Source organism: Gastrolobium bilobum, unplaced genomic scaffold, assembly GCF_033153095.1.
Source record: "Gastrolobium bilobum isolate Gb01-03AN ecotype WA unplaced genomic scaffold, APGP_CSIRO_Gbil_v1 utg61010, whole genome shotgun sequence".
NCBI classification, from domain to species: Eukaryota; Viridiplantae; Streptophyta; class Magnoliopsida; order Fabales; family Fabaceae; genus Gastrolobium; species Gastrolobium bilobum.
In genome coordinates this window covers 6726-26289 of record NW_026899569.1, presented here as the reverse complement: position 1 = coordinate 26289, position 19564 = coordinate 6726, and the positions used below count along the sequence as shown (strand labels likewise).

Below are 19564 nucleotides of genomic sequence, written 5' to 3'. Positions count from 1 at the left end.
TACGAAACAAGTTTTTTATTCAAGACATGGCATTACCGATCGAGATCTGAAACTCTCTGACAAATGGTAGGTAGGCAGAAAGCTATCATATTTTTCTCTTATTATTTTTTCCGCTCACACAGTTCATTATCTGAAATTGAATCGTGCAAAATTTAAGAGCTTGTTTTCAGTGTGTTTCCAATGTCAATCACAAATCGATATTTCACATCTGCTTTGAGGAGGCGTTCCATTGCTGTGTTGACATAATCAATTGGAATGACCTCAATGTCCGGTTTCACATTGTGTTTAGCAGCAAAATCAATCATCTCTTGCGTCTCCTTCATCCCTCCAATGCCACTGCCAGCTACTGTCTTTCTCCCAGCCAATGATGTAAAGTACTTGTTAGCATCAAAATGTTGATTTAATTTAAGTTTTCACATGTGCATGTGTCAGCATTTTGCACTTATGCATCCCTTATGAGACTTGAAGTTTCACACGCCTCTTGTAAGTTGTAAGCATCATCTTATTATTTAGACATAATACACAACCTATGGAAATATTTTTCACATGCTTACCCAGAAGTAAAGGAAAGACTGGCAGCTCCAGAGGCTTTTCTGGTGCACCAACCATCACAAGCTTTCCATGGGACTTGAGTAAACCAATCAGAGGTAGGAGAGGATGAACTGCAGAAACTGTGTCAATAATTCCATCCAAAGTGCCCACTGCAGCCTACAAAATGTGCAAAATTAGCTAATTAATCATCATTGTCAATTTCTGAAAGGAATTAATGTATTCACAATCCAAATGGTATGTACCTGCATCTGATCTTGGTCACTGCTTATCAGAAACGAGTCAGCTCCCAGATGTTCTATTGCTTCCTCCTTTTTGTTGGGTGATGTATTAATTACTGTCACATTAGCTCCAAAAGCTTTGGCAAACTTAACAGCCATATGGCCTAGTCCACCAAGACCAACCACACCCACATGAAGACCAGGCTTGTCGAGTCCAAAATATCTAAGAGGGCTATACACTGAGATCCCAGCACAAAGGAGAGGAGAAGCAGCATCAAGAGGAAAGCCATCAGGAATGCGAACCACAAAGTGCTCGTCTGCAACCATAGAGTCAGAGAAGCCTCCATATGTGATGGTACCATCAATATATTTGGCACCAAATGCTGCTGTATATTGTGGGCAGTAATTCTCAAGATTGTTAGCGCAGTTTTGGCATGATCTGCAGGAATCAACCAACCCTCCAACACCAACCTTGTCCCCAACTTTGAACTTTTCAACTTTGCTTCCCACCTCTGTCACTATACTAACTATTTCATGGCTGTAATTTGTGCACCAATTAGAATCAATTGAAGTTATCCTTTGACATTCCGTTTTAAAATTTGATAAACAATAGTTAAACCATCCTTTATTAATATCTGAGATAGTGAGGAATTTTTTAATAGATAAACCGTCCTTTTATATCTGGTTTATTCAGTTCCACGTTGAGAATTTTATAATTATGAGTCAGGAAACTGAGAAACCAGAAGTGTGTGTATAGGTAGTTAAAACTACGGAATTGGTCTAGTGGCTACAAGTTTGAATACTTTGTATTATGTTACGTCACTACAAGAAAAACGGCGTTTAACTTCACTTGTTTAGCCACATTTAAGAATGTGGCACAGTTTAAAAAAAATTTCAACTTTGCTATGCACGTTATATAGACTTGGCAAACTAAGGCCCTATCCATCTTTTCACAAATCTCATGATAAAGCCCCATCCATCTATTTCTTATATCTCGCATTCACTCATTTCTTGTTTTCGCTTGTACGCTCATTTTTTTCTCTCTCTCCCTCCCTCTGTGTTTCGTATATCCAACACCAGTATTGAATGTCACGAGGACGAGGACACCGGAGATTGCTGGCTTCATGAGCGAAGAAGAAGAACCTATTTTCTATCCGAGTTCATTTCACTCTCTTAATTTCTTTTTTTTAATTAAATTATTTTGGCATTTTGTTGGCTGAAATCTAGGGTTTTTGCTTGATTTCTTTGTAGCTAAACCAATCTATCCCGATTCAATTAGGACGGGAACCAATGGAAAGAGCAAGGTGTAGGCACCAAAAAGTTCCTGATAACCAGGTAAGATTTGACTACAATTGGTTACAATTACAAGATTGCTGGCCGCACACATTTGGTCCATACCATAGATGTATTGCAAATCTTAAAAATGACAAATACATTTTGAATTGGATATGATTTATATATTTTCACTGTCAATTTTTAGTTACAGCTATTAAGATGAAGCATCACACTGGGTCAAATATGGATATAATTTTGTGTCTTTGATTATTTGAGTTAGCTAGCAGAAAGTTGTGTTTTCCCTCTAGATCGAAATATCAAAAAGTGTTTGTAAGCTTGACCTCAGTGTTTGAAAAATTTAATTGTAAGACAATAATAATAAGCTGGGAACATTTTTTATCCACAAATTTGAATATATGCATTCGTCAACCAGATGGGTTTTACTCAGGTGATTTGTTGGAAAGCCCCAAGGGAAATTTGGATGAGAAGCTAGAGAAAGATTAACCATTTTTTAATATATTGTTCCCAGCCATAATAAACGAGGTCTAAGAGTGATAACTACTACAGAGGTGATCTTAAGGTGTGCATAAAGATGATTCATCAAATAAGAAAAAAAATGGTGTATAAAGATGGTGTTCCTACTCCATCGTTGCAATGCTCTAGAATTCTGTATCAATAAAAAATATTGTTATATATTGACCTGAATTTATTATACATTGACTCAGTTATGTTATCAAAAGACATTGTTCTTAATGGCTTCGAAAACATGTCTTAGGCGTTACCTTGTAGTCTGGCAAAACTTAAACATCGTTTAAGTTATACTTTTGTTGACATCTATATATATATATATATATATATATATATATATATATATATATATATATATTTTCTCATATATATTAACTTTTTTCCTTTTTGAATTGTGAATCATGCAGTGGCCAGGAGCATACTGTGACACGAAGCATAGCTGTTACTACCTGAATACAGGAAAACCTTCAGCAGATTTCGACACTTGGACTCTGGCCTAATTACAAGGATGGCTTGTGTCCCTCAAAATATACAGGTTTGCTTCCATTGATGTTATGTTTGATTTTATTTATTTATTCAAAGAATGTACGAAACCAAAATTGAGTACCACAGTAATTGGTTGTCTATCTCTCTGTAGTTTGCTTTTCATTGTTTCCTTTTTCTTTTGTCCAGGAAGAAGAGGCTTGTGATTACTTTAAACTTTGTTGTGTCATAGCCTCTTTAGCTACTAATTGGCCCTCTAATGTTTCTAATATAATTGCATTGCAAACATGTAGGTCTACAATACAGATGCACAAAGCTTTCCAAGGTAAACTACTTCTGTCATGAAACTCCATAAAACATACCTGCTTTATTAATGGTATGCGCAATATAGTGAAATGAAGAAGGTGGAAATCAGAGAAGTTAAATTTTTTCACCTTTTGATTTTTAAATTTTTAAATAATGGTTAATAGTGCACACTTAAATGTGTTGAACTATCATTTAATTCTCTAGTATTAGGGGTTGTATGGTTAGACCAAGTGTCTGCTATGCCTATGGACACTTATAAGGTATGCACGTACGAATGTTTCCAATTAATGCATTTTTTTTGTTCTGTTCCATTTAAGAGCATCAATTCATTAATATTCTCTTGGCACAGGGTCATGGTTTGGGAAAGGACCTTTCTCAAATGGTAGCAGATTTGAAGCCAAATTTTTAAGATTCCTCGGTATTTTAAAGTTATAAGTTTATTTTATATTATTTTTACCCATTTTTTTTTTGGTAAACTATTTTTACCCAGGTTAATGGAAAGTGTAGTATCCATCTATTTTCCGATAATTTACGTATGTACTTATTAAATAGTTCGTCTAAGACATAACACTATTTTTTTTGTTGGATTAGAAGGAATACAGTTCTTGGATTATTGCACTTGTATTCATCTTCTAGAGGCATACCTTATTTGTACTAGGCAGAAAGCAGAACCTTATTTTAGTGGAAGTTTACTCTATTTTGTTGCTTTTTAGTTATTGTTTAAATCTATTTATTTATTTGTACATTTTATTCCAATTAAAATGTTTAAATCTTTTTATCTCTTTTTAGTTATTGTTGTCATACGATCACCATTAATGTTACTAGGCTAACTCCATTCATTTTTTTTTGCTTTTTTAATTTGTTTGAGTAAATTACTTTAACCCCCTTTGAGGTCTCAGTAACTTAACTGCTCTTAGTGAAAAACATAAACAATAGATTATATTTATGGCATGTAATTTTTCATCATCTTATAGTTGTTCTCTCACTTGATTCCTCCTGCTTAATCACGCCATTTTTTTTTCATCTTATATATTCAGTTTCAGCCAGTCTCATGTATGGGTTTTACGAGGATTCTCGCCTGGTGCTTGGTCCAAGCTCATCCCGTTTGATAAAGGCAAGTTCAGTTTTTGTGAAGCAGGTAGATGTAACAAATGAGTATAATAATGGTGTTCTGCTCTATGCTTTCAGTAAGAAGCCTGAGTTAAGCTCCCAAACAAATTGGAGTGCATCAAAATTCTTAGTTGTTGTAGCATACAGTCGCAAGGTAGCAAACACCACTAAATTTTAACTTGTCTATGAGGTTGTGTTAATATTAATAATAGCTCATTGCACATCACTCAAAAAGTGCCTGAACATGAAGATTTGAATTTTCATCTCTAGGGAATTTCTTTATGGTTAAATAAAGGCTCCCATATACAATTTCCAAACCACATGATACCCATATACAATTTTCAAAGAGGCATCAGCTAACTCAACTTACAATCTTATGTATCTTTGGTTTGTTATTTTGGATAGTTGGTGGAAGCATCAAATGCCAAATGGTGCATGTGAGAGCCAAATAGAAAAATTACATGCCTCTGAGCCAGAAACTATTGGTGGGTGCTTTTATTTCTCTCTCTGGCTACTATAATATCTCTGCTTATGATTTTTTAATCCTAATTGCTTAAAATGCTTTCAGGGGCTAATGAGCTCCAGGCTATAAAAGATGGTGACCATGATGAGTCACATAGAGAAGATGATATGAACGCAAAAGCTCATGATGAATCAGAAAATCTCTCTGATATTGAGCTCAGGTTGTTTGTTATGTAAACAATTATTAGGGAAATCAAACTGTTGTTTATAAATTTCAGTCTATGTGAAATGTCAAATGTTTTTGAAATAGTCTCTGTGGAACAGAGTATTGTAAGTCTTTGTAGGAAGTTGGATTGTACTTGGGGATCTATTGTCTAAATATATTGGCTATGGTAGTGGTGCTTCCTTTTGGAACCTAATTTTCTTTGGCATAAAGTGATTATGAATAATTGTGGACTTCATTAGAATGGGTGGGAAGACAATTTTAGGGTCGATGCTACTCATGCAAAAAATTCATTTTGCAGCCTTACAATCTATCCTTTGCTCTCAGTGGATATGGTTACTGCTTTTTTTTTTTTTTCAAGAGGATATGTGATTGGGAAATGCTAATGTTTGGATCTCTGTTCTTTCCTTTTATCATATTTCAACTTATAGATCTTATTAAGGAATTTGGATAGAAATTTCCTTTTTTTCAAAGGTTAATTAACAGCAAAAAAAATAAAATAAAATAAAAAATGCTAGAATTTGGGTAGAGACATATTATAAAAGAAATAGGACGTATTATTTTTTTTTAATTTTCTCCCAACAAATTAGCCACATTTATAATGTGGCTAATGTCAATATAATCGTGGCCAAAATAATGCTACCACACTCATGACAGCAGTAGCAAAGTTAGAAGAAAAATGTGGCAAAATAAATGCCACGCCAAGATTAGCCACGTTTGGCAAAAGTGTGGTAGTCTTGTTTAGCCACATTTATTGTTAAATTTAGTCACGTTTTTTAATGTGGCTAAACGGCGTGTTTTTTGTAGTGCGTGTTTAATTTTTACCATTTTTTTCACACACAAAAAAAGTTTATAATTGCATAGACATTGACCCAATTGATAGAATTAAAATAAGGGTTAAATGTTTATGTTACTACAAACATAAAAGTGTACAGAATATTTTTTTTCTTCTTTTATTTATAATATGGATTTATCTGGATCTCACATATATTTATATGTAAACGATATAAATTTATGTCCTACAACGTAAAAAAGTATTAAGAGCCCTTTTAGATGGGCCTTATTTTTTAACCAAAAATTGTTTTTTTTTCAAAAAAAAAAATGGAAAAAAAGCACTTCCACTATAAAGTCCATTTGAAAAATTGCTTTTACAAAAAGTAAAGGCCACAAAAAAACCAAAAAAAAATTTAAAGCTACAAATTTTAATTTCTAAAAAAAGTAGAAGTTAAAAGTCGAATATTTTTTTTAAAATTCAAATATTTTTTAAAAAAATTAACTTTTATAAAAACAACTTCTAAAATAAACAAAGCATAAAAAACATTTTTTAAAAAAAAATTCATGCAAAGGTAAACAAGTAGAAAGCATACCCAGGGACTAGTGGATAGGTGGAAAAGCCCCATTCGTTCTTTACTGAGTGGAGGTCCGAGTGGCATATCCCACAGTACAACACTTTGAATGCCACGTCTTTTTCACCCGTTTCTCTGGAAAAAAAAAGTTTACGAACCAAAGGTAAATTAAATAGCAAGCAATTTCGTTTTTTAGCAAATTATTATTGGAATTATCATTTTTGCTTTAGAAGCAGAATTTTTTTTATTATTATTCACTACTTAGACATAAAATAAAACAATAAGAAAGAAAGCATAAAGAAATAAGAGAAAAAATAATAATGGGGTACATTCTTTTTTCTGTCTCAGTGGTAAAAAAAATTTCTGCCACTAAAACAGAAATGATAATCCTATTATTATTCTTATTATTTTTTTTGTTGTGGCGAACGTTGTTAACATGCTACTATTAGTATATTGTTGTAACATCAAAATGTCAATACATCCATATTACAGTGTACGGAAATTGAATAAGTGAAAAACGAAAATTTAAAATATAAGACAAATCGTTTTATGATATTGTTTCAACAAATAATAGAACGAGAAATAAAGAGATAGCAAAATTAGTAAAAAAATGTATTGAATGAAGAGATGAGTGAACCTTCTGGAGAAATTGAAAGGGGAGAGAAAACCAGAAATATCCCTAGCAGCCCATCCGTAGGCCTTCTTAGGATGCTCAATTTCAGGTTGTGATGCCATTTCAATTAGAATGGAATTCCAAAAGGACTAAGGAAGAGAGGAAGTACGTCTCTAATAAGGGTACGTACCACAGAAAGGATACGAGAGATTAAGGAATAAGAAAAAAAAGGAGCAATAGAACTATACATTTAAAAGTGCTGTAGTGATGGTTGTATTGACGTCTTTGGTGACGTTTTTGAATGTTGACGTCTTTGGTGACGATGTTGCATTCTCCTTCACGAGCTTGGCTTGTAGGAGTTAACCTTAATTGTTCCAGCCCAATTGTCCAAGTCAAAGTTTGCCAACCAAACTACATTAAAGAAGTACTAAGATTCTATCCCACTTTTTAACATTCAAAAACAATACTTGAGTTCAGTTACTAACGGGTGTAGCTCAATTACTAAGATAGGTTGAATAGGCAGGCAAAAAAATTGATTAATTGTTTTTTAAATAAAAAATTATGAATTTATGGTTGTTTTAAAAATAATTACATATTTATTAGACAATATCACGTCCAATTTGGGCGTCACCAATCACGTCTAATTCAGGCGTCACTAAAGAGGCAGTCACACCTAATTTAGGCATCACTCATCAGGTGTTGACATGTGTCACATTTTTTTTTCCAAAAAAAAATTAACAATTTAATCGTAAAATTTCTGAAGGCCATAACTTTTGACTCGGGTATCAGAATCAGGTACTTTTTTGTTATTTCACATTACTTTTTGAGATCTACGTAATGACACCTCATTTGACATATTTTATCTCTCACAAACATAATTTGAATTTGCAACAATGAGACTTTAAAAAAAATTAACAATTTAATTGTAAAATTTCTGAAGGCCATAACTTTTGACTCGAGTATCAGAATCAGGTAATTTTTTTTTTATTCCACATAACTTTTCGAGATCTACGTAATGACACCTCATTTGACATATTTTATCTCTCACAAACATAATTTGAATTTGCAACAATGAGACTTTATCTTATAATCGTTAGATTGAGACCCAATAAATTAATAATTAATAATTAATTAATAAGTGTGACCCAATAAATTATAATCGTTAGATTGACGAAAATTATCGGTTAAGATTTAGTAGTAACAAGTAATAAGAAAAAAGGTAGTAATTATAACATTTTCCTTATTTATTTCTATAACAGCGGGAGACAATGTAGTTTAATATAAAGTAAAAATAAGAGTAGTATAATAATAACATGCCCCCAAACAATACGATAATATAATTTATAAAAAAAATTATATTTGATTAAACTCCCAAATCCTAATAGTGTGTTAAATTATTGAAAAATAAATAAGAGAACATAATAAAAATAGTAAAAAGATCAATAAAATTGATAAGTAATATAATTTGTATGAATCATTAAATATAAATAGAATAATAATGAAGGTCAGAATATTCTTATTTTCATATCGGTATAAATTGTCATCATTAATTTCAGACCACGACTTCTAAGATAAAGTCTCATTGTTGTAAATTCAAATTGTGTTTGTGAGAGATAAAATATGCCAAATGAAATGTCATTGCGTAGATATCGAAAAGTTATGCGGAATCAAAAAAAAAGTTATCTGATTCGGATACCCGAGTCAAAAGTCATGGCCTTCAGAAGTTTTACGATTAAATTATTAAATTTTTTTTGGAAAAATATGTAACATGTATCAACACCTGATGAGTGACACCTAAATTAGGCGTGACTGCCTCTTTAGTGATGCCTAAATGAGGCGTAATTGGTGACGCCCAAATTGAACGTGATATTGTGTAATAAATATGTAATTATTTTCAAAACAGCCATAAATTCGTAATTTTTCATTTAAAATACAATATATCAATTTTTTTGCGTGAATAGGTAAGAAGAGATTTTATATTCGATTTCCACCAAATATATTTTTGGAGATGGGTACAATTAGATTTAAATATGACTAAGTCCTAACTAATCAACTTAAAAAATTGAAACTTACCAGAATACATAAGGCCATGTAATCATCTCAAAAAAATAATTATAGTTGATATAAAAAAAAAATACTTGAGTTCAACCAAACAAAAAGAGGCGTACTTTTTTTTACCAGCATTTGGTCTAGGTTACTAAATCATTAGTCCTCAAAATGATTACAAAAGATGTAATTCTAGCTTCTTTTTTTCCTTTTAGTCTATCACGGGTAGGCTGGACGATTTTCTTTAACTAGTAAGATAACAAAAGACTTAGATATTTTTTTGTTTTACAGTATCTACTATTGATGCTTGCCGAAAAAGAAAACAAGGATACACTATTGATGAAGGGAAAGGTAGGAACATTGACCGTACGGCTATCTTTAATCATAAAATATACCTAAATGTACAGGTGGACCTACATGATTGTCAAAGTCTGCAAGTACAGACACAAAAAAAATTTCTTATTATCTTTCAATTTATTCAGATCCACTTTGTTTATTTAGTTTATTGTTATGGATTTGTTTCCACTTTTGGCTTCTTGTTCAACACATGCCTTTCATGCATAAGTTGAACTCCTACTAAACTGAAATTACCACGGCTTGTTTTTTCGTTTGAATTCCCTTCTGGTTGTTAGTGATTCATCATCCATTACCTGTAAATTTTGTAAATTGCTTTTCTTTTACCAGTGTTTTAAAGAGGGTGTCTTAACTTTAAGGTTGAATTTGTATAGTAATATTGTTATTTCTGAAAATCCAATGCTCCTTGAAACAAGCTGCAGTTGCACAAGTTTTTTTATGTGATGAACAATAAAAATGTTAACTATCGTGCTATACTCATATCCACTTTGTTTATTCAGTTTATCTCATAATTAATGCATTTTAAAAAAAATTCAGGGCAGCCCCTGCAACTAAGCATGTAGACATAAATAAAAAAATTTAGATCCACCATTGCCTGAATGCTACGGATCCCAAATATTCTGTCATGGCACTGAAGTCTCTGAGTAATGTTGCGACTATGAATTAGACACATGTCATATTCTCAGTGACTTAAAAGAAGCTTGATTAGACCAAAGTCGCTACACGATGTAGCGACTTTGGTATGTATGTCACACGTGTCAGCTATTTGACTAGAGTCGTTGAGTAATATAGAGGCCATTTGGGAAATTTTTCATTTGTCATGGACCAAAGTCGCTACCTAAGCAAGCGACTTTGGCCTACTACCTACTCCCCTTTAGAGGCTTTGGCCTACTATTTGTCTTCTCCCATTGTCTTCTCCATTTTTATATTTTCTCAGCCTCAAATACCAAAACAGCCTCCCTCTCTTGCATGTTTGGTCCCTTCCTCCTATCTATTTAATTTTCTGTCAATCAAGTTGTGCCTGCATGTTGATTTGGGTAGGAACTTAAGTCTGCAGCAATGAAGGTTCCCTTATTTTTGTTGAGGACTGGGCCAACGCTGAAGGAAAGGAAAGGAAATTTGAGGGAAACACTAGGCGAAGTGGTCTGTGTGGAAAGCCTCATCTTCAATTGACCTTTAATTGATCTTCGACCAAGAGGAAAGGGAAAACCTTGTGGTCTGATGACTTGAACAACAAAGGTTCCTTGTTTCACGTATTTTTTAAAGAGTTGCATGTGCAATCTGAGGGGATACAAGGATATATATGGGTTGGGTTATTTGAAAACCAACCTTCAAGAGAGCCATTTCGGGAGAGGGCTTGGTGTGGAACACTTGTTTGCTCTTCAAGTGGCTTGGTGTCCTCTGTTTGCACGCGTCTGAAAAGGTGGATAGGTAGTAGGCAAAAGCCGCTTTCTTATATAGCGACTTTGGTCCAGTGACAAATAAAAAGAATTTCATATGGCCTAAGTCACTACATTACTCAGTGACTCTAGTCGAATAGTTGACGTGTGTCACATTCATACCAAAGTCGTTACACCATGTAGCGACTTTGGTCCAGTCATGCTTCCCACGCTTTTCAAGTCATTGAAAATGTGCCACGTGTTTCTTCGTAGTCGCTATATTACTAATGACTTCAGTGTCGTGGTAGTTTAGAAGAATATTTGGAATCCGTAACATTCAGATATATTTTATGATTAAAGATGATAGTATGATCAATGTCCCGAGAAAAGTAACAAATTGATCGGTGGCGTCTTGTTGATTTCAAAAAATGAGGTAGTACTAAGGTTATTGTGAACATTTGATTTGTGTCCAAAATGAAATAGTGAAATACACGTTATCAATGGTGGAAACACGCCCGGGGTAAAGGGGTGACAACCCCTCTAAACCTTACAAAAATTAAAGGATAAATTCGACATAATTTTTCTTTTCTTGTTCTCAAGTTTTGTTTTTTTTTTTTTTATATCATTTATTTAAAATTGAAAATATTAACACTATAAAATCAACTTTAAGAAGTGTTATTATTTATTTTAGAACCTATCTTTCTGTAATCTAACACTTTGTCGTCTTATCTCTTGAACTGTATTATTTATTTTTATCAAATCTGCAATGGGAAAATATGTTAGACATGGTTAGAATGCTTTAGGCATTTCAAATTCATTCATCATAGAAACTTTTAAATGCTTCAGAAATAATACTACAATTTCAATTGAATATGAGATCATCTGCTTATAAATATATAATATGCACTTTTCTTTTATCACTAGTCTTAACAAAAAAATGTATATAGGTTCACTTTGAAAAACCAACTTTAAGAAAATAAGACTTAATAAGACTATACCAAACTCATGGGATTTTTTTCAAAATATTATTTTCAAAATTAAATTTTGCCTCAACCCCACCACCACCATTCTCACCCAACTACCATCACTATCATCACTTATCCTCATTATTTTAGTATTTTTTTTCGAGTAAATACTATTTTTGGTCCTCAGTAAATTTCACGATGGCCGCTTTAGTTCCTAGCAAATAAAAAGGCTCATCGTTGTCCCTAAAAAATTTAAAATAGACCTATTTTTGTCCTTTTAGGGACTAATATGGGTCTTTTTAGAATTTGTGAGGGACCACAATTTCAACTAAAGGGGTCCATTTTGAATTTCTTAGGGACCACGATAGGCCTTTTTATTTGCTAGAGACTAAAACGGGTATCGTGAAATTTGCTGAGGACAAAAAGAATATTTACTCTCTTTTTTTATATAAAAAGTGCTTATTAATTTTAACATACAAACTAATTTTTTATTCAAAGGTCCTTTCTATACATTCCATCCAAACATGAAATAGATTTAACTTTTGAAAAAAGTTTCGTTAAAAAAAGCAATGCGTAAAGTTTAATTTTTTTTAAAAAAAACCTCGTACTAACAACCTGTGTAGTCTCAAAATCTTGAAGGAAAATCAAAATTGAGTACAAGTGGTGTCTGCCTGTGCAATGTCTTTTTCGCCGATGGTGTAAAGACAAGGATAATTGTTCTAGCACATACAAGATATCAAGGAAGCAATTAAAGTGCTAGAAATAAAGAGTTTAGAGTTTAGAGAATTGCAAACACAATATATCCTGGTTCAGTCACCACCACTTGTGACCTACATCCAGATTGAAGCCGTTCGATCAACTCTTTCACTAATGGTCAAGCTTCACGGGTGCTTGACAAACCTTTAAAATCTTCCAAGACTTCGGGTTCTTTGATACCTTACAATCTCCAAGTTTATGGATACTTGGCAACTTTATAATTCACTCCAAATTTACTTAGGTATTTGGCTACCTCTCAAACAATGGATCTCACAACTCTTTCAACTCAAGAATATAAAGAGAGAAATATTTGGAGATGAATATACACTCTCAAAGTGTGGATATACAACTTGAAGCACTATGAGTATATGGATTTTCAAGATATGAGCTCAAATATGTTTGGTCTTTGAAATATATGAAAGAATATGCAAATGATAGTGTAGAAGCTCTCAAATCATCCTTAGGATGTGTAGGAATAATGATCTTAACGTTTTAGGGTCATAAGGAATGTATTTAGAGTGTTTTTTAACAAAACTAGCCGTTTATAGCCGTTATAGGCTTTCTGTCGCATGGGAAATCGATTCCCAACTTTTCCAGAGAGTGGGAATCGATTCCTTATGATAAGGAATCGAGTCCCAACCTGTTGGAAAGGTTGGAAATACGACAACAATAATATTGGTTTGTATTTTGCGCATAACTTGAGCTATTCTTGTTGGATTGATGTTATCTTGGTCTCGTTGGAAAGATAAAAGAAATATCTACAACTTTTATGAAAAACACAAGATCTAAATCCATCATCTTCAATACGAAAAATTGTATTGAAAGCAGCAGCAAAATTATTCAGCAAATTCTAAGTTCAAATGTGTTCTAACTTGCTTCCAACCACTTTTTATTAAAGATCTTGACTTGACAAATATGTTTTGAATTTATAAAACATGTCAATGATCTTTTCCATGGGTTTTTCAAATTTCTTTCAAGTATATAAAGGTTTTGATTATGCAATTCGAAAAACACGTTTACCTACCTAGCACGGACACGCAATTTGTTGGAAAATTTGCGTGTCGGACACGTGTTTGACACGGACACGTTTCGGCACGCTCCGACACGTGGTCAATATTTGCGAACAGGCGGTCAACGCTCGGACACGCTTCGACATATTTTTCCGACACGCAGTCAACACTAGGACACTTTCAGACACGTTTTTTTTTTTAAATCTTAATTTTATTTTGTTAACTAAATATAAAAGAAAGAATTTGTAAATTAATTTTTTTCTATTATGAAATTTTGACATGAAAAATTAACAAAGTACGAAAAATTATTTATATGAAATTTAAATATTTGATTGGTTATATATCTTATTATGGACTCTTATATGTATTAAATATAAATTATATTATATATATTAAAAAATTTATTTAATATCAAAAAGTGTCCCAACGTGTCGAAATATGACATTTTTTAAAATTAACGTGTCGGCGTGTCGTGTCGTTTCCCGTGTCCGTGCATCATAGATGTTTACTTTGAAAAATAACTTTGAGCTCATGCAATGCAATCTACCATATACACTCAGATATATTCTAAGTCCTAAAGATATATTCTAAATATGATTTTAGACTTAGCTTCATGTCTTGTGTCTTGGATCTTTACTTGAGCTTGATGCTTTGACTTGTTGGATATGACAATGCTTGACACTTTGTTGGTTTTGATCATTTTTCACCAGGGTTATGATATTGATCTTCTCTTAGATATTGTCAATGGTTTGTTGTCTTTGATCTTAGTGTTGGTCTTCTAAATATTCCTTGTTGCTCTTGATCCAATCATCTTGCCACTTTGATATGTTATTACTCTTCTTGTGTGACTACATCATATATCTTCAATATCTACATATGGTTGATGATTTTTGCTCTTGATTAATACTATGCTCTTTTTGTTATTGCCACTTTGTAATCATCAAAACATACATTGTATCTACAGTATTAATTTCATGCTTGCCTAAAAATGAGAGGATAGCGAAAAATAGTATAGTGAGTGACATGTTTAAGAAAGTATGAGAAAACATTCTACAGTAAGAATAAATTAATAAAAAGGTATATACAAAGTTCTCGAGTTTGATATAAAATCCAAGTATTGTTATATTTTGTACTCTAATTTCTCATAATAAATCTTATATTTACTGATGGGCATAGGCATATTTTGCCAAATCATATTAAATTCTTTCTCTTCATCTACTTTAGTATTATAAGTTTATTATTATAAGAGTCCACAAATATATTTTTTTAGAAATATTCCCATCGGTTTATCACTTCGCGATTAGTCCGATTCAGAGCGGGTCCCGGGATTAAGGCTTTAAATTTCTACCAAAGATGGTACTGAGAGGATCGAATAGATGCTTTCACACTCACCTGCTCAGTTTCCTGACGCCAACTGAGCTATCATTCATTTAGTAGAGTCCACAAATATTTTGAATATATATATCCAAGATTCCCAACAGATTTATATATTTGTAAATCTCAAAGTTCACTTTATAAACGCACAAAAGTTGAAAGTTGAAAGATGAAATTTGTAATTTATTCTTTAATAAATTGAGGTAGAATATTGTAACAATCAAGTATAGTTACTACCAATCAATTTTACCGTTAGATTGGTTATTTTGATCTGACGGTTCAAATTTTATACTTATATAGCCTCTTTCTCTCTCTTCCCTTCACTCTCTCACTATACTCTCTACACATAGCCGCCGCTGGCCATCACCGACCCCGCCCATCGCCGCCGCCGCCGTCGACGCAAGGAGCTTCGAATGTGCGAGCGATTGAAGGAGCACGTAGCTCTGCGAGAGAGTGAATGACGAAAATTGGAATATTTGGGATTAGGGTTCATGCTTGTAAAGAACCTTGGGATACACCACCCCAAAAGCTAGCTCAAGGGGTGAGAGTGCCAAGGCCTTATAAAAGCCATATTAGTTGCCCATCCAATCAATGTGAGACTATATATCTCAACACGCCCCCTCACGCAAGAGCCCTTTAGACTAGGAGCGTGGAAATTGCACAGGCTCATCTTTGGTTTACCTTTTTGTGCTCTTTTTTATTTTAATTCCACTTTTTAAAGCGGGTATCCCAAGGTTCTTTATGGTGCTTGAGGAAGAAAATTGAGATTAAATTGAAAAGAGATACCAATTTTTAATTTTAATTTTCGTAAAATCACGTTACTGTTTGCTGACCTACAGTGAAGTATCAAAATATAAATTCAAATATGCTATAAGAATTTAGCCGTGGAAATTCATTTATCTCATCCTGAATTAAAAATCTATTTATCTCCATTGGAAGAGACTGCATAAAAAACTTGTGAGAGTCAAAACCGTTTACATCATAAAGAATTACAAACTCCAAAAAAATTGTACCAAACATGTTATTTATTTAATTAAGATGATGAACTGGAAGATCCTCGCTTCCTTCAACTAAAAATGGAATTGGCTTGGTTGGTGCAGGCAGCCGACCAATACTATCAACTTTATCCTTTTGCTTTGGAGGAGGTCTAGCAGCTTTAGGCAACAATCTTCCCTTCTTTTCAAACCATTCGGGACAAAATAAAAAGAGAGAGATCGGAATCTTTGAGCGTTATTGTCGGTGGCGGCGATGGACAACGACGGCGATGGACAACGACGGCGGTGGCGGCAGCTATGTGTAGAGAGTATAGTGAAAGAGAGAAGGGAAAAGAGAGAAAGGGAGAGAAAGAGGCTATATAAGGATCAAATCTGAACCGTCGGATCAAAATAACTCATCTAACGGTGAAATTGATTGGCAGTAACATTGGTAGTAACTATACTTGGTTGTTACAATATCACAATATCCTACCCCAAATAAATTCATATTTTATTAAGCCCTCTTCTTTTCTTTTTATTTGTAGAATTGAAAAATCATATTTATTAAAAAGAAAAGTTACATATATAATTGTTCACCATCCTATTACTACGTGAAGCTACCATGTACAAAAGTTCAATAAGACACCAAAAATCTTCTTTTTTAATTTGAAGTTCATTGCCTAACTATGTGAAATTTTTAATTCAAGGACTGCAAGAAGAAATCTATTTCCTTTCTTGCCCAAAAAAAATACAAATTAAAGTAAATCAAGCTGTTAAATTCCGCTTGGAAAATTTACCAAAAAATAAAATTACACTTGGAATTCCTTCTCATTTTTCACATAATATAAATTTTTGTTTGCAAAGCCATTGAAATTGGTCCAGCAAAGAGCAATTTTGGTAGATTCCAGTACCGGAGCCACGTTAGTTGGATGGGCACTTAGTTTTAGCTAAAATTCAAAAATTAGCTACATTGAAAAAGTGACAAAACAACTTATCACGTTTTAGTATTTGACACCGGCTATATTTTTTTTAGCCTTAACTGACTTGGGAGGCTGGCTCCACTAGTGGTAGATTCCATGAGATTATAGATTCACACCTCATTGTCATCTTTGTATATAAAAAAAGCAAAATTATGTTGGTAATTCGAGGAATATTTTCAATGTGAGATTAGAATGAAAATCTTTTTTATTCAACACATGACATTACAAAAATACATCGAAATCTGAAACTCCAAATGACCGATGGTAGGCTGAAAGCTATCATATCTTTCTCTTATTAATTTCTTCGCCCAAGGTTCATTCTCTGAAATTAAATCGTGCAAAATTTAAGAGCTTGGTTTGAGTGTGTTTCCAATGTCAATCACAAATCGATATTTCACATCTGCTTTGAGGAGGCGCTCCATTGCTGTGTTGACATAATCAATAGGAATGACCTCAATGTCCGGTTTTATGTTGTGTTTAGCAGCAAAATCAATCATCTCTTGCGTCTCCTTCATCCCTCCAATGCCACTGCCAGCTACTGTCTTTCTCCCTGCCAATGATGTAAAATACTTGTTAGCATCAAAATGTTGATTTAAGTTTTCACATGTGCATGTGTCAGCATTTTGCACTTATGCATCCCTTACGAGGCTTGAGGTTTCACATGCCTCTTCAAAGCATCAACTTATTATTTAGACATAAGTACACAACCTATGCAAATATTTTTCACTTGCTTACCCATAAGTAAAGGAAAGACTGGCAGCTCCAGAGGCTTTTCTGGTGCACCAACCATCACAAGCTTTCCATGGGACTTGAGTAAACCAATCAGAGGTAGGAGAGGATGAACTGCAGAAACTGTGTCAATAATTCCATCCAAAGTGCCCACTGCAGCCTACAAAATGTGCAAAATTAGCTAATTAATCATCATTGTCAATTTCTGAAAGGAATTAATGTATTCACAATCCAAATGGTATGTACCTGCATCTGATCTTGGTCACGGCTTATCAGAAACGAGTCAGCTCCCAGATGTTCTATTGCTTCCTCCTTTTTGTTGGGTGATGTACTAATTACTGTCACATTAGCTCCAAAAGCTTTGGCAAACTTAACAGCCATATGGCCTAGTCCACCAAGACCAACCACACCCACATGAAGACCAGGCTTGTCGAGTCCAAAATATCTAAGAGGGCTATACACTGTGATCCCAGCACAAAGGAGAGGAGCAGCAGCATCAAGTGGTAAGCCATCAGGAATGCCAACTACAAAGTGCTCGTCTGCAACCATAGAGTCAGAGTAGCCTCCATATGTAATTGTGCCATCAACATTCTTGGCACCATATGTGAGAGTAAATTTGGGGCAGTAATTCTCAAGATTATCAGCACAATTTTGGCATGATCTGCAGGACTCAACCAAGCACCCCACACCAACCTTGTCCCCAACTTTGAACTTCTCTACTTTGCTTCCCACCTCTGTCACTACACCAACTATCTCATGCCTGTATGTATTTTGTACACCAATTAGAATAAACTGAATTTACCCTTTGAGATTCCATTTTAATATTTGAAAAACAAGTGCAGCCTTTTTACTAAACTTGATATTAGATTGGGTATTCAACTTGGAATACGCACATTACTATCTGAGATAATGAGGAATTTTTTATAGATAAACCATCCTTTATTGAGAATTTTCTAATGAACGAAATGTCGTGAAACAGAGAAACCAAAAGTGTTTATAATTGCATACACGTTGTCCCAATTGATAGAATTGAAACAAACATTGGTATAAAAGTGGAAAGCATACCCAGGGACTAGTGGATAGGTGGAAAAGCCCCATTCGTTCTTTGCTGAGTGGAGGTCCGAGTGGCATATCCCACAATACAACACTTTGAATGCCACGTCTTTTTCACCCGTTTCCCTGAAAAAATTTACGAACCAAATCTATATTAAGTAGCAAGCAATTTCGTTCTTAGCAAAAAAATTTATTCGGTGATAAGTGAAAAACGAGAAATAAAGAGCTAGCAAAATTAGCAAAAAAAGTAAAAAAAAAAATGTATTGAATGAAGAGATGAGTGAACCTTCTGGAGAAATTGAAAGGGGAGAGAAAACCAGAAGTATTCCTAGCAGCCCATCCGTAGGCCTTCTTAGGATGCTCAATTTCAGGTTGTGATGCCATTTCAATCTGTTATATTTCAAATAGAAAGGAATTCCAAAGGACTAAGGAAGAGAAGAGTTATGTGTCTAAGGGTACCACAGAAAGGGTATGTGAGTGAGATTAAGGAATAAGGAAAAGGGAGCAAAAGAGCTATTTATAAGTGCTGCAGCGAGGGTTGTATTGACGTCTTTGGTGACGTTGTTGAATGTTAACGTCTTTGGTGACGATTCTGCATTCTCCTTAACGTCTTTGGGTTCAAGTCAAAGTTTGCCAACCAAACCATCTTCAAGAAGCACTACGATTAACTATTCTATCCAAAAAAATAAAAAAATTCAGAAACAATAATTGAGTTCAATGAAACAAAAAGAGGCGTACTTTTTTTTTTACCAGCATTGGGTCTAGGTTACTAAATCATTAGTCCTGATCAAAATGATTACAAAAGATGTAATTCTAGCTTCTTTTTTT

General features: G+C 33.7%; 2 protein-coding genes across 6 annotated transcripts; both read right to left on the bottom strand.

Annotated features, from left to right (window-relative positions):
* Positions 1–152: 152 nt before the first annotated feature.
* Positions 153–7972, bottom strand: LOC133291597 (probable mannitol dehydrogenase). Of its 3 annotated transcripts, XM_061489883.1 has the most exons (6): positions 7961–7972; positions 7141–7214; positions 6525–6638; positions 795–1308; positions 551–708; positions 153–354 (listed from the first exon to the last, which is right to left on the bottom strand). In XM_061489883.1, the coding sequence occupies exons 1-6, from the start codon at positions 7970–7972 to the stop codon at positions 153–155; spliced, it is 1074 nt and encodes a 357-aa protein (XP_061345867.1). The 3 variants fall into 3 exon arrangements, with proteins under 3 accessions (XP_061345867.1, XP_061345865.1, XP_061345866.1); XM_061489881.1 differs by lacking the exon at positions 7961–7972 and having other exon boundaries at positions 7141–7238; XM_061489882.1 differs by lacking the exon at positions 7961–7972 and having other exon boundaries at positions 153–377; positions 574–708; positions 7141–7238.
* Positions 7973–17265: 9293 nt separating this feature from the next.
* Positions 17266–19183, bottom strand: LOC133291595 (probable mannitol dehydrogenase). Of its 3 annotated transcripts, none has more exons than XM_061489875.1 (5): positions 19023–19183; positions 18749–18862; positions 17930–18443; positions 17682–17843; positions 17266–17523 (listed from the first exon to the last, which is right to left on the bottom strand). In XM_061489875.1, exons 1-5 carry the CDS (start codon positions 19118–19120, stop codon positions 17299–17301), a joined length of 1113 nt encoding a protein of 370 aa, XP_061345859.1. In that variant the 5' UTR covers positions 19121–19183; the 3' UTR covers positions 17266–17298. The 3 variants fall into 3 exon arrangements, with proteins under 3 accessions (XP_061345859.1, XP_061345861.1, XP_061345860.1); XM_061489877.1 differs by having other exon boundaries at positions 17266–17496; XM_061489876.1 differs by having other exon boundaries at positions 17266–17504; positions 17690–17843.
* Positions 19184–19564: the final 381 nt, after the last annotated feature.

Coding starts and splice junctions, on each gene's coding strand:
- LOC133291597 (XM_061489881.1), bottom strand. CDS start 7,238: ATGGCATCACAACCTGAAATTGAGCATCCTAAGAAGGCCTACGGATGG. Junction 709..794: donor GTGACCAAGATCAGATGCAG/GTACATACCATT, acceptor CACATTTTGTAG/GCTGCAGTGGGCACTTTGGA. Junction 355..550: donor TTTCCTTTACTTCTGGGTAA/GCATGTGAAAAA, acceptor ATTGGCTGGGAG/AAAGACAGTAGCTGGCAGTG.
- LOC133291595 (XM_061489875.1), bottom strand. CDS start 19,120: ATGGCATCACAACCTGAAATTGAGCATCCTAAGAAGGCCTACGGATGG. Junction 18,444..18,748: donor ACCTATCCACTAGTCCCTGG/GTATGCTTTCCA, acceptor AAATACATACAG/GCATGAGATAGTTGGTGTAG. Junction 17,524..17,681: donor CTTTACTTATGGGTAAGCAA/GTGAAAAATATT, acceptor GATGCTAACAAG/TATTTTACATCATTGGCAGG.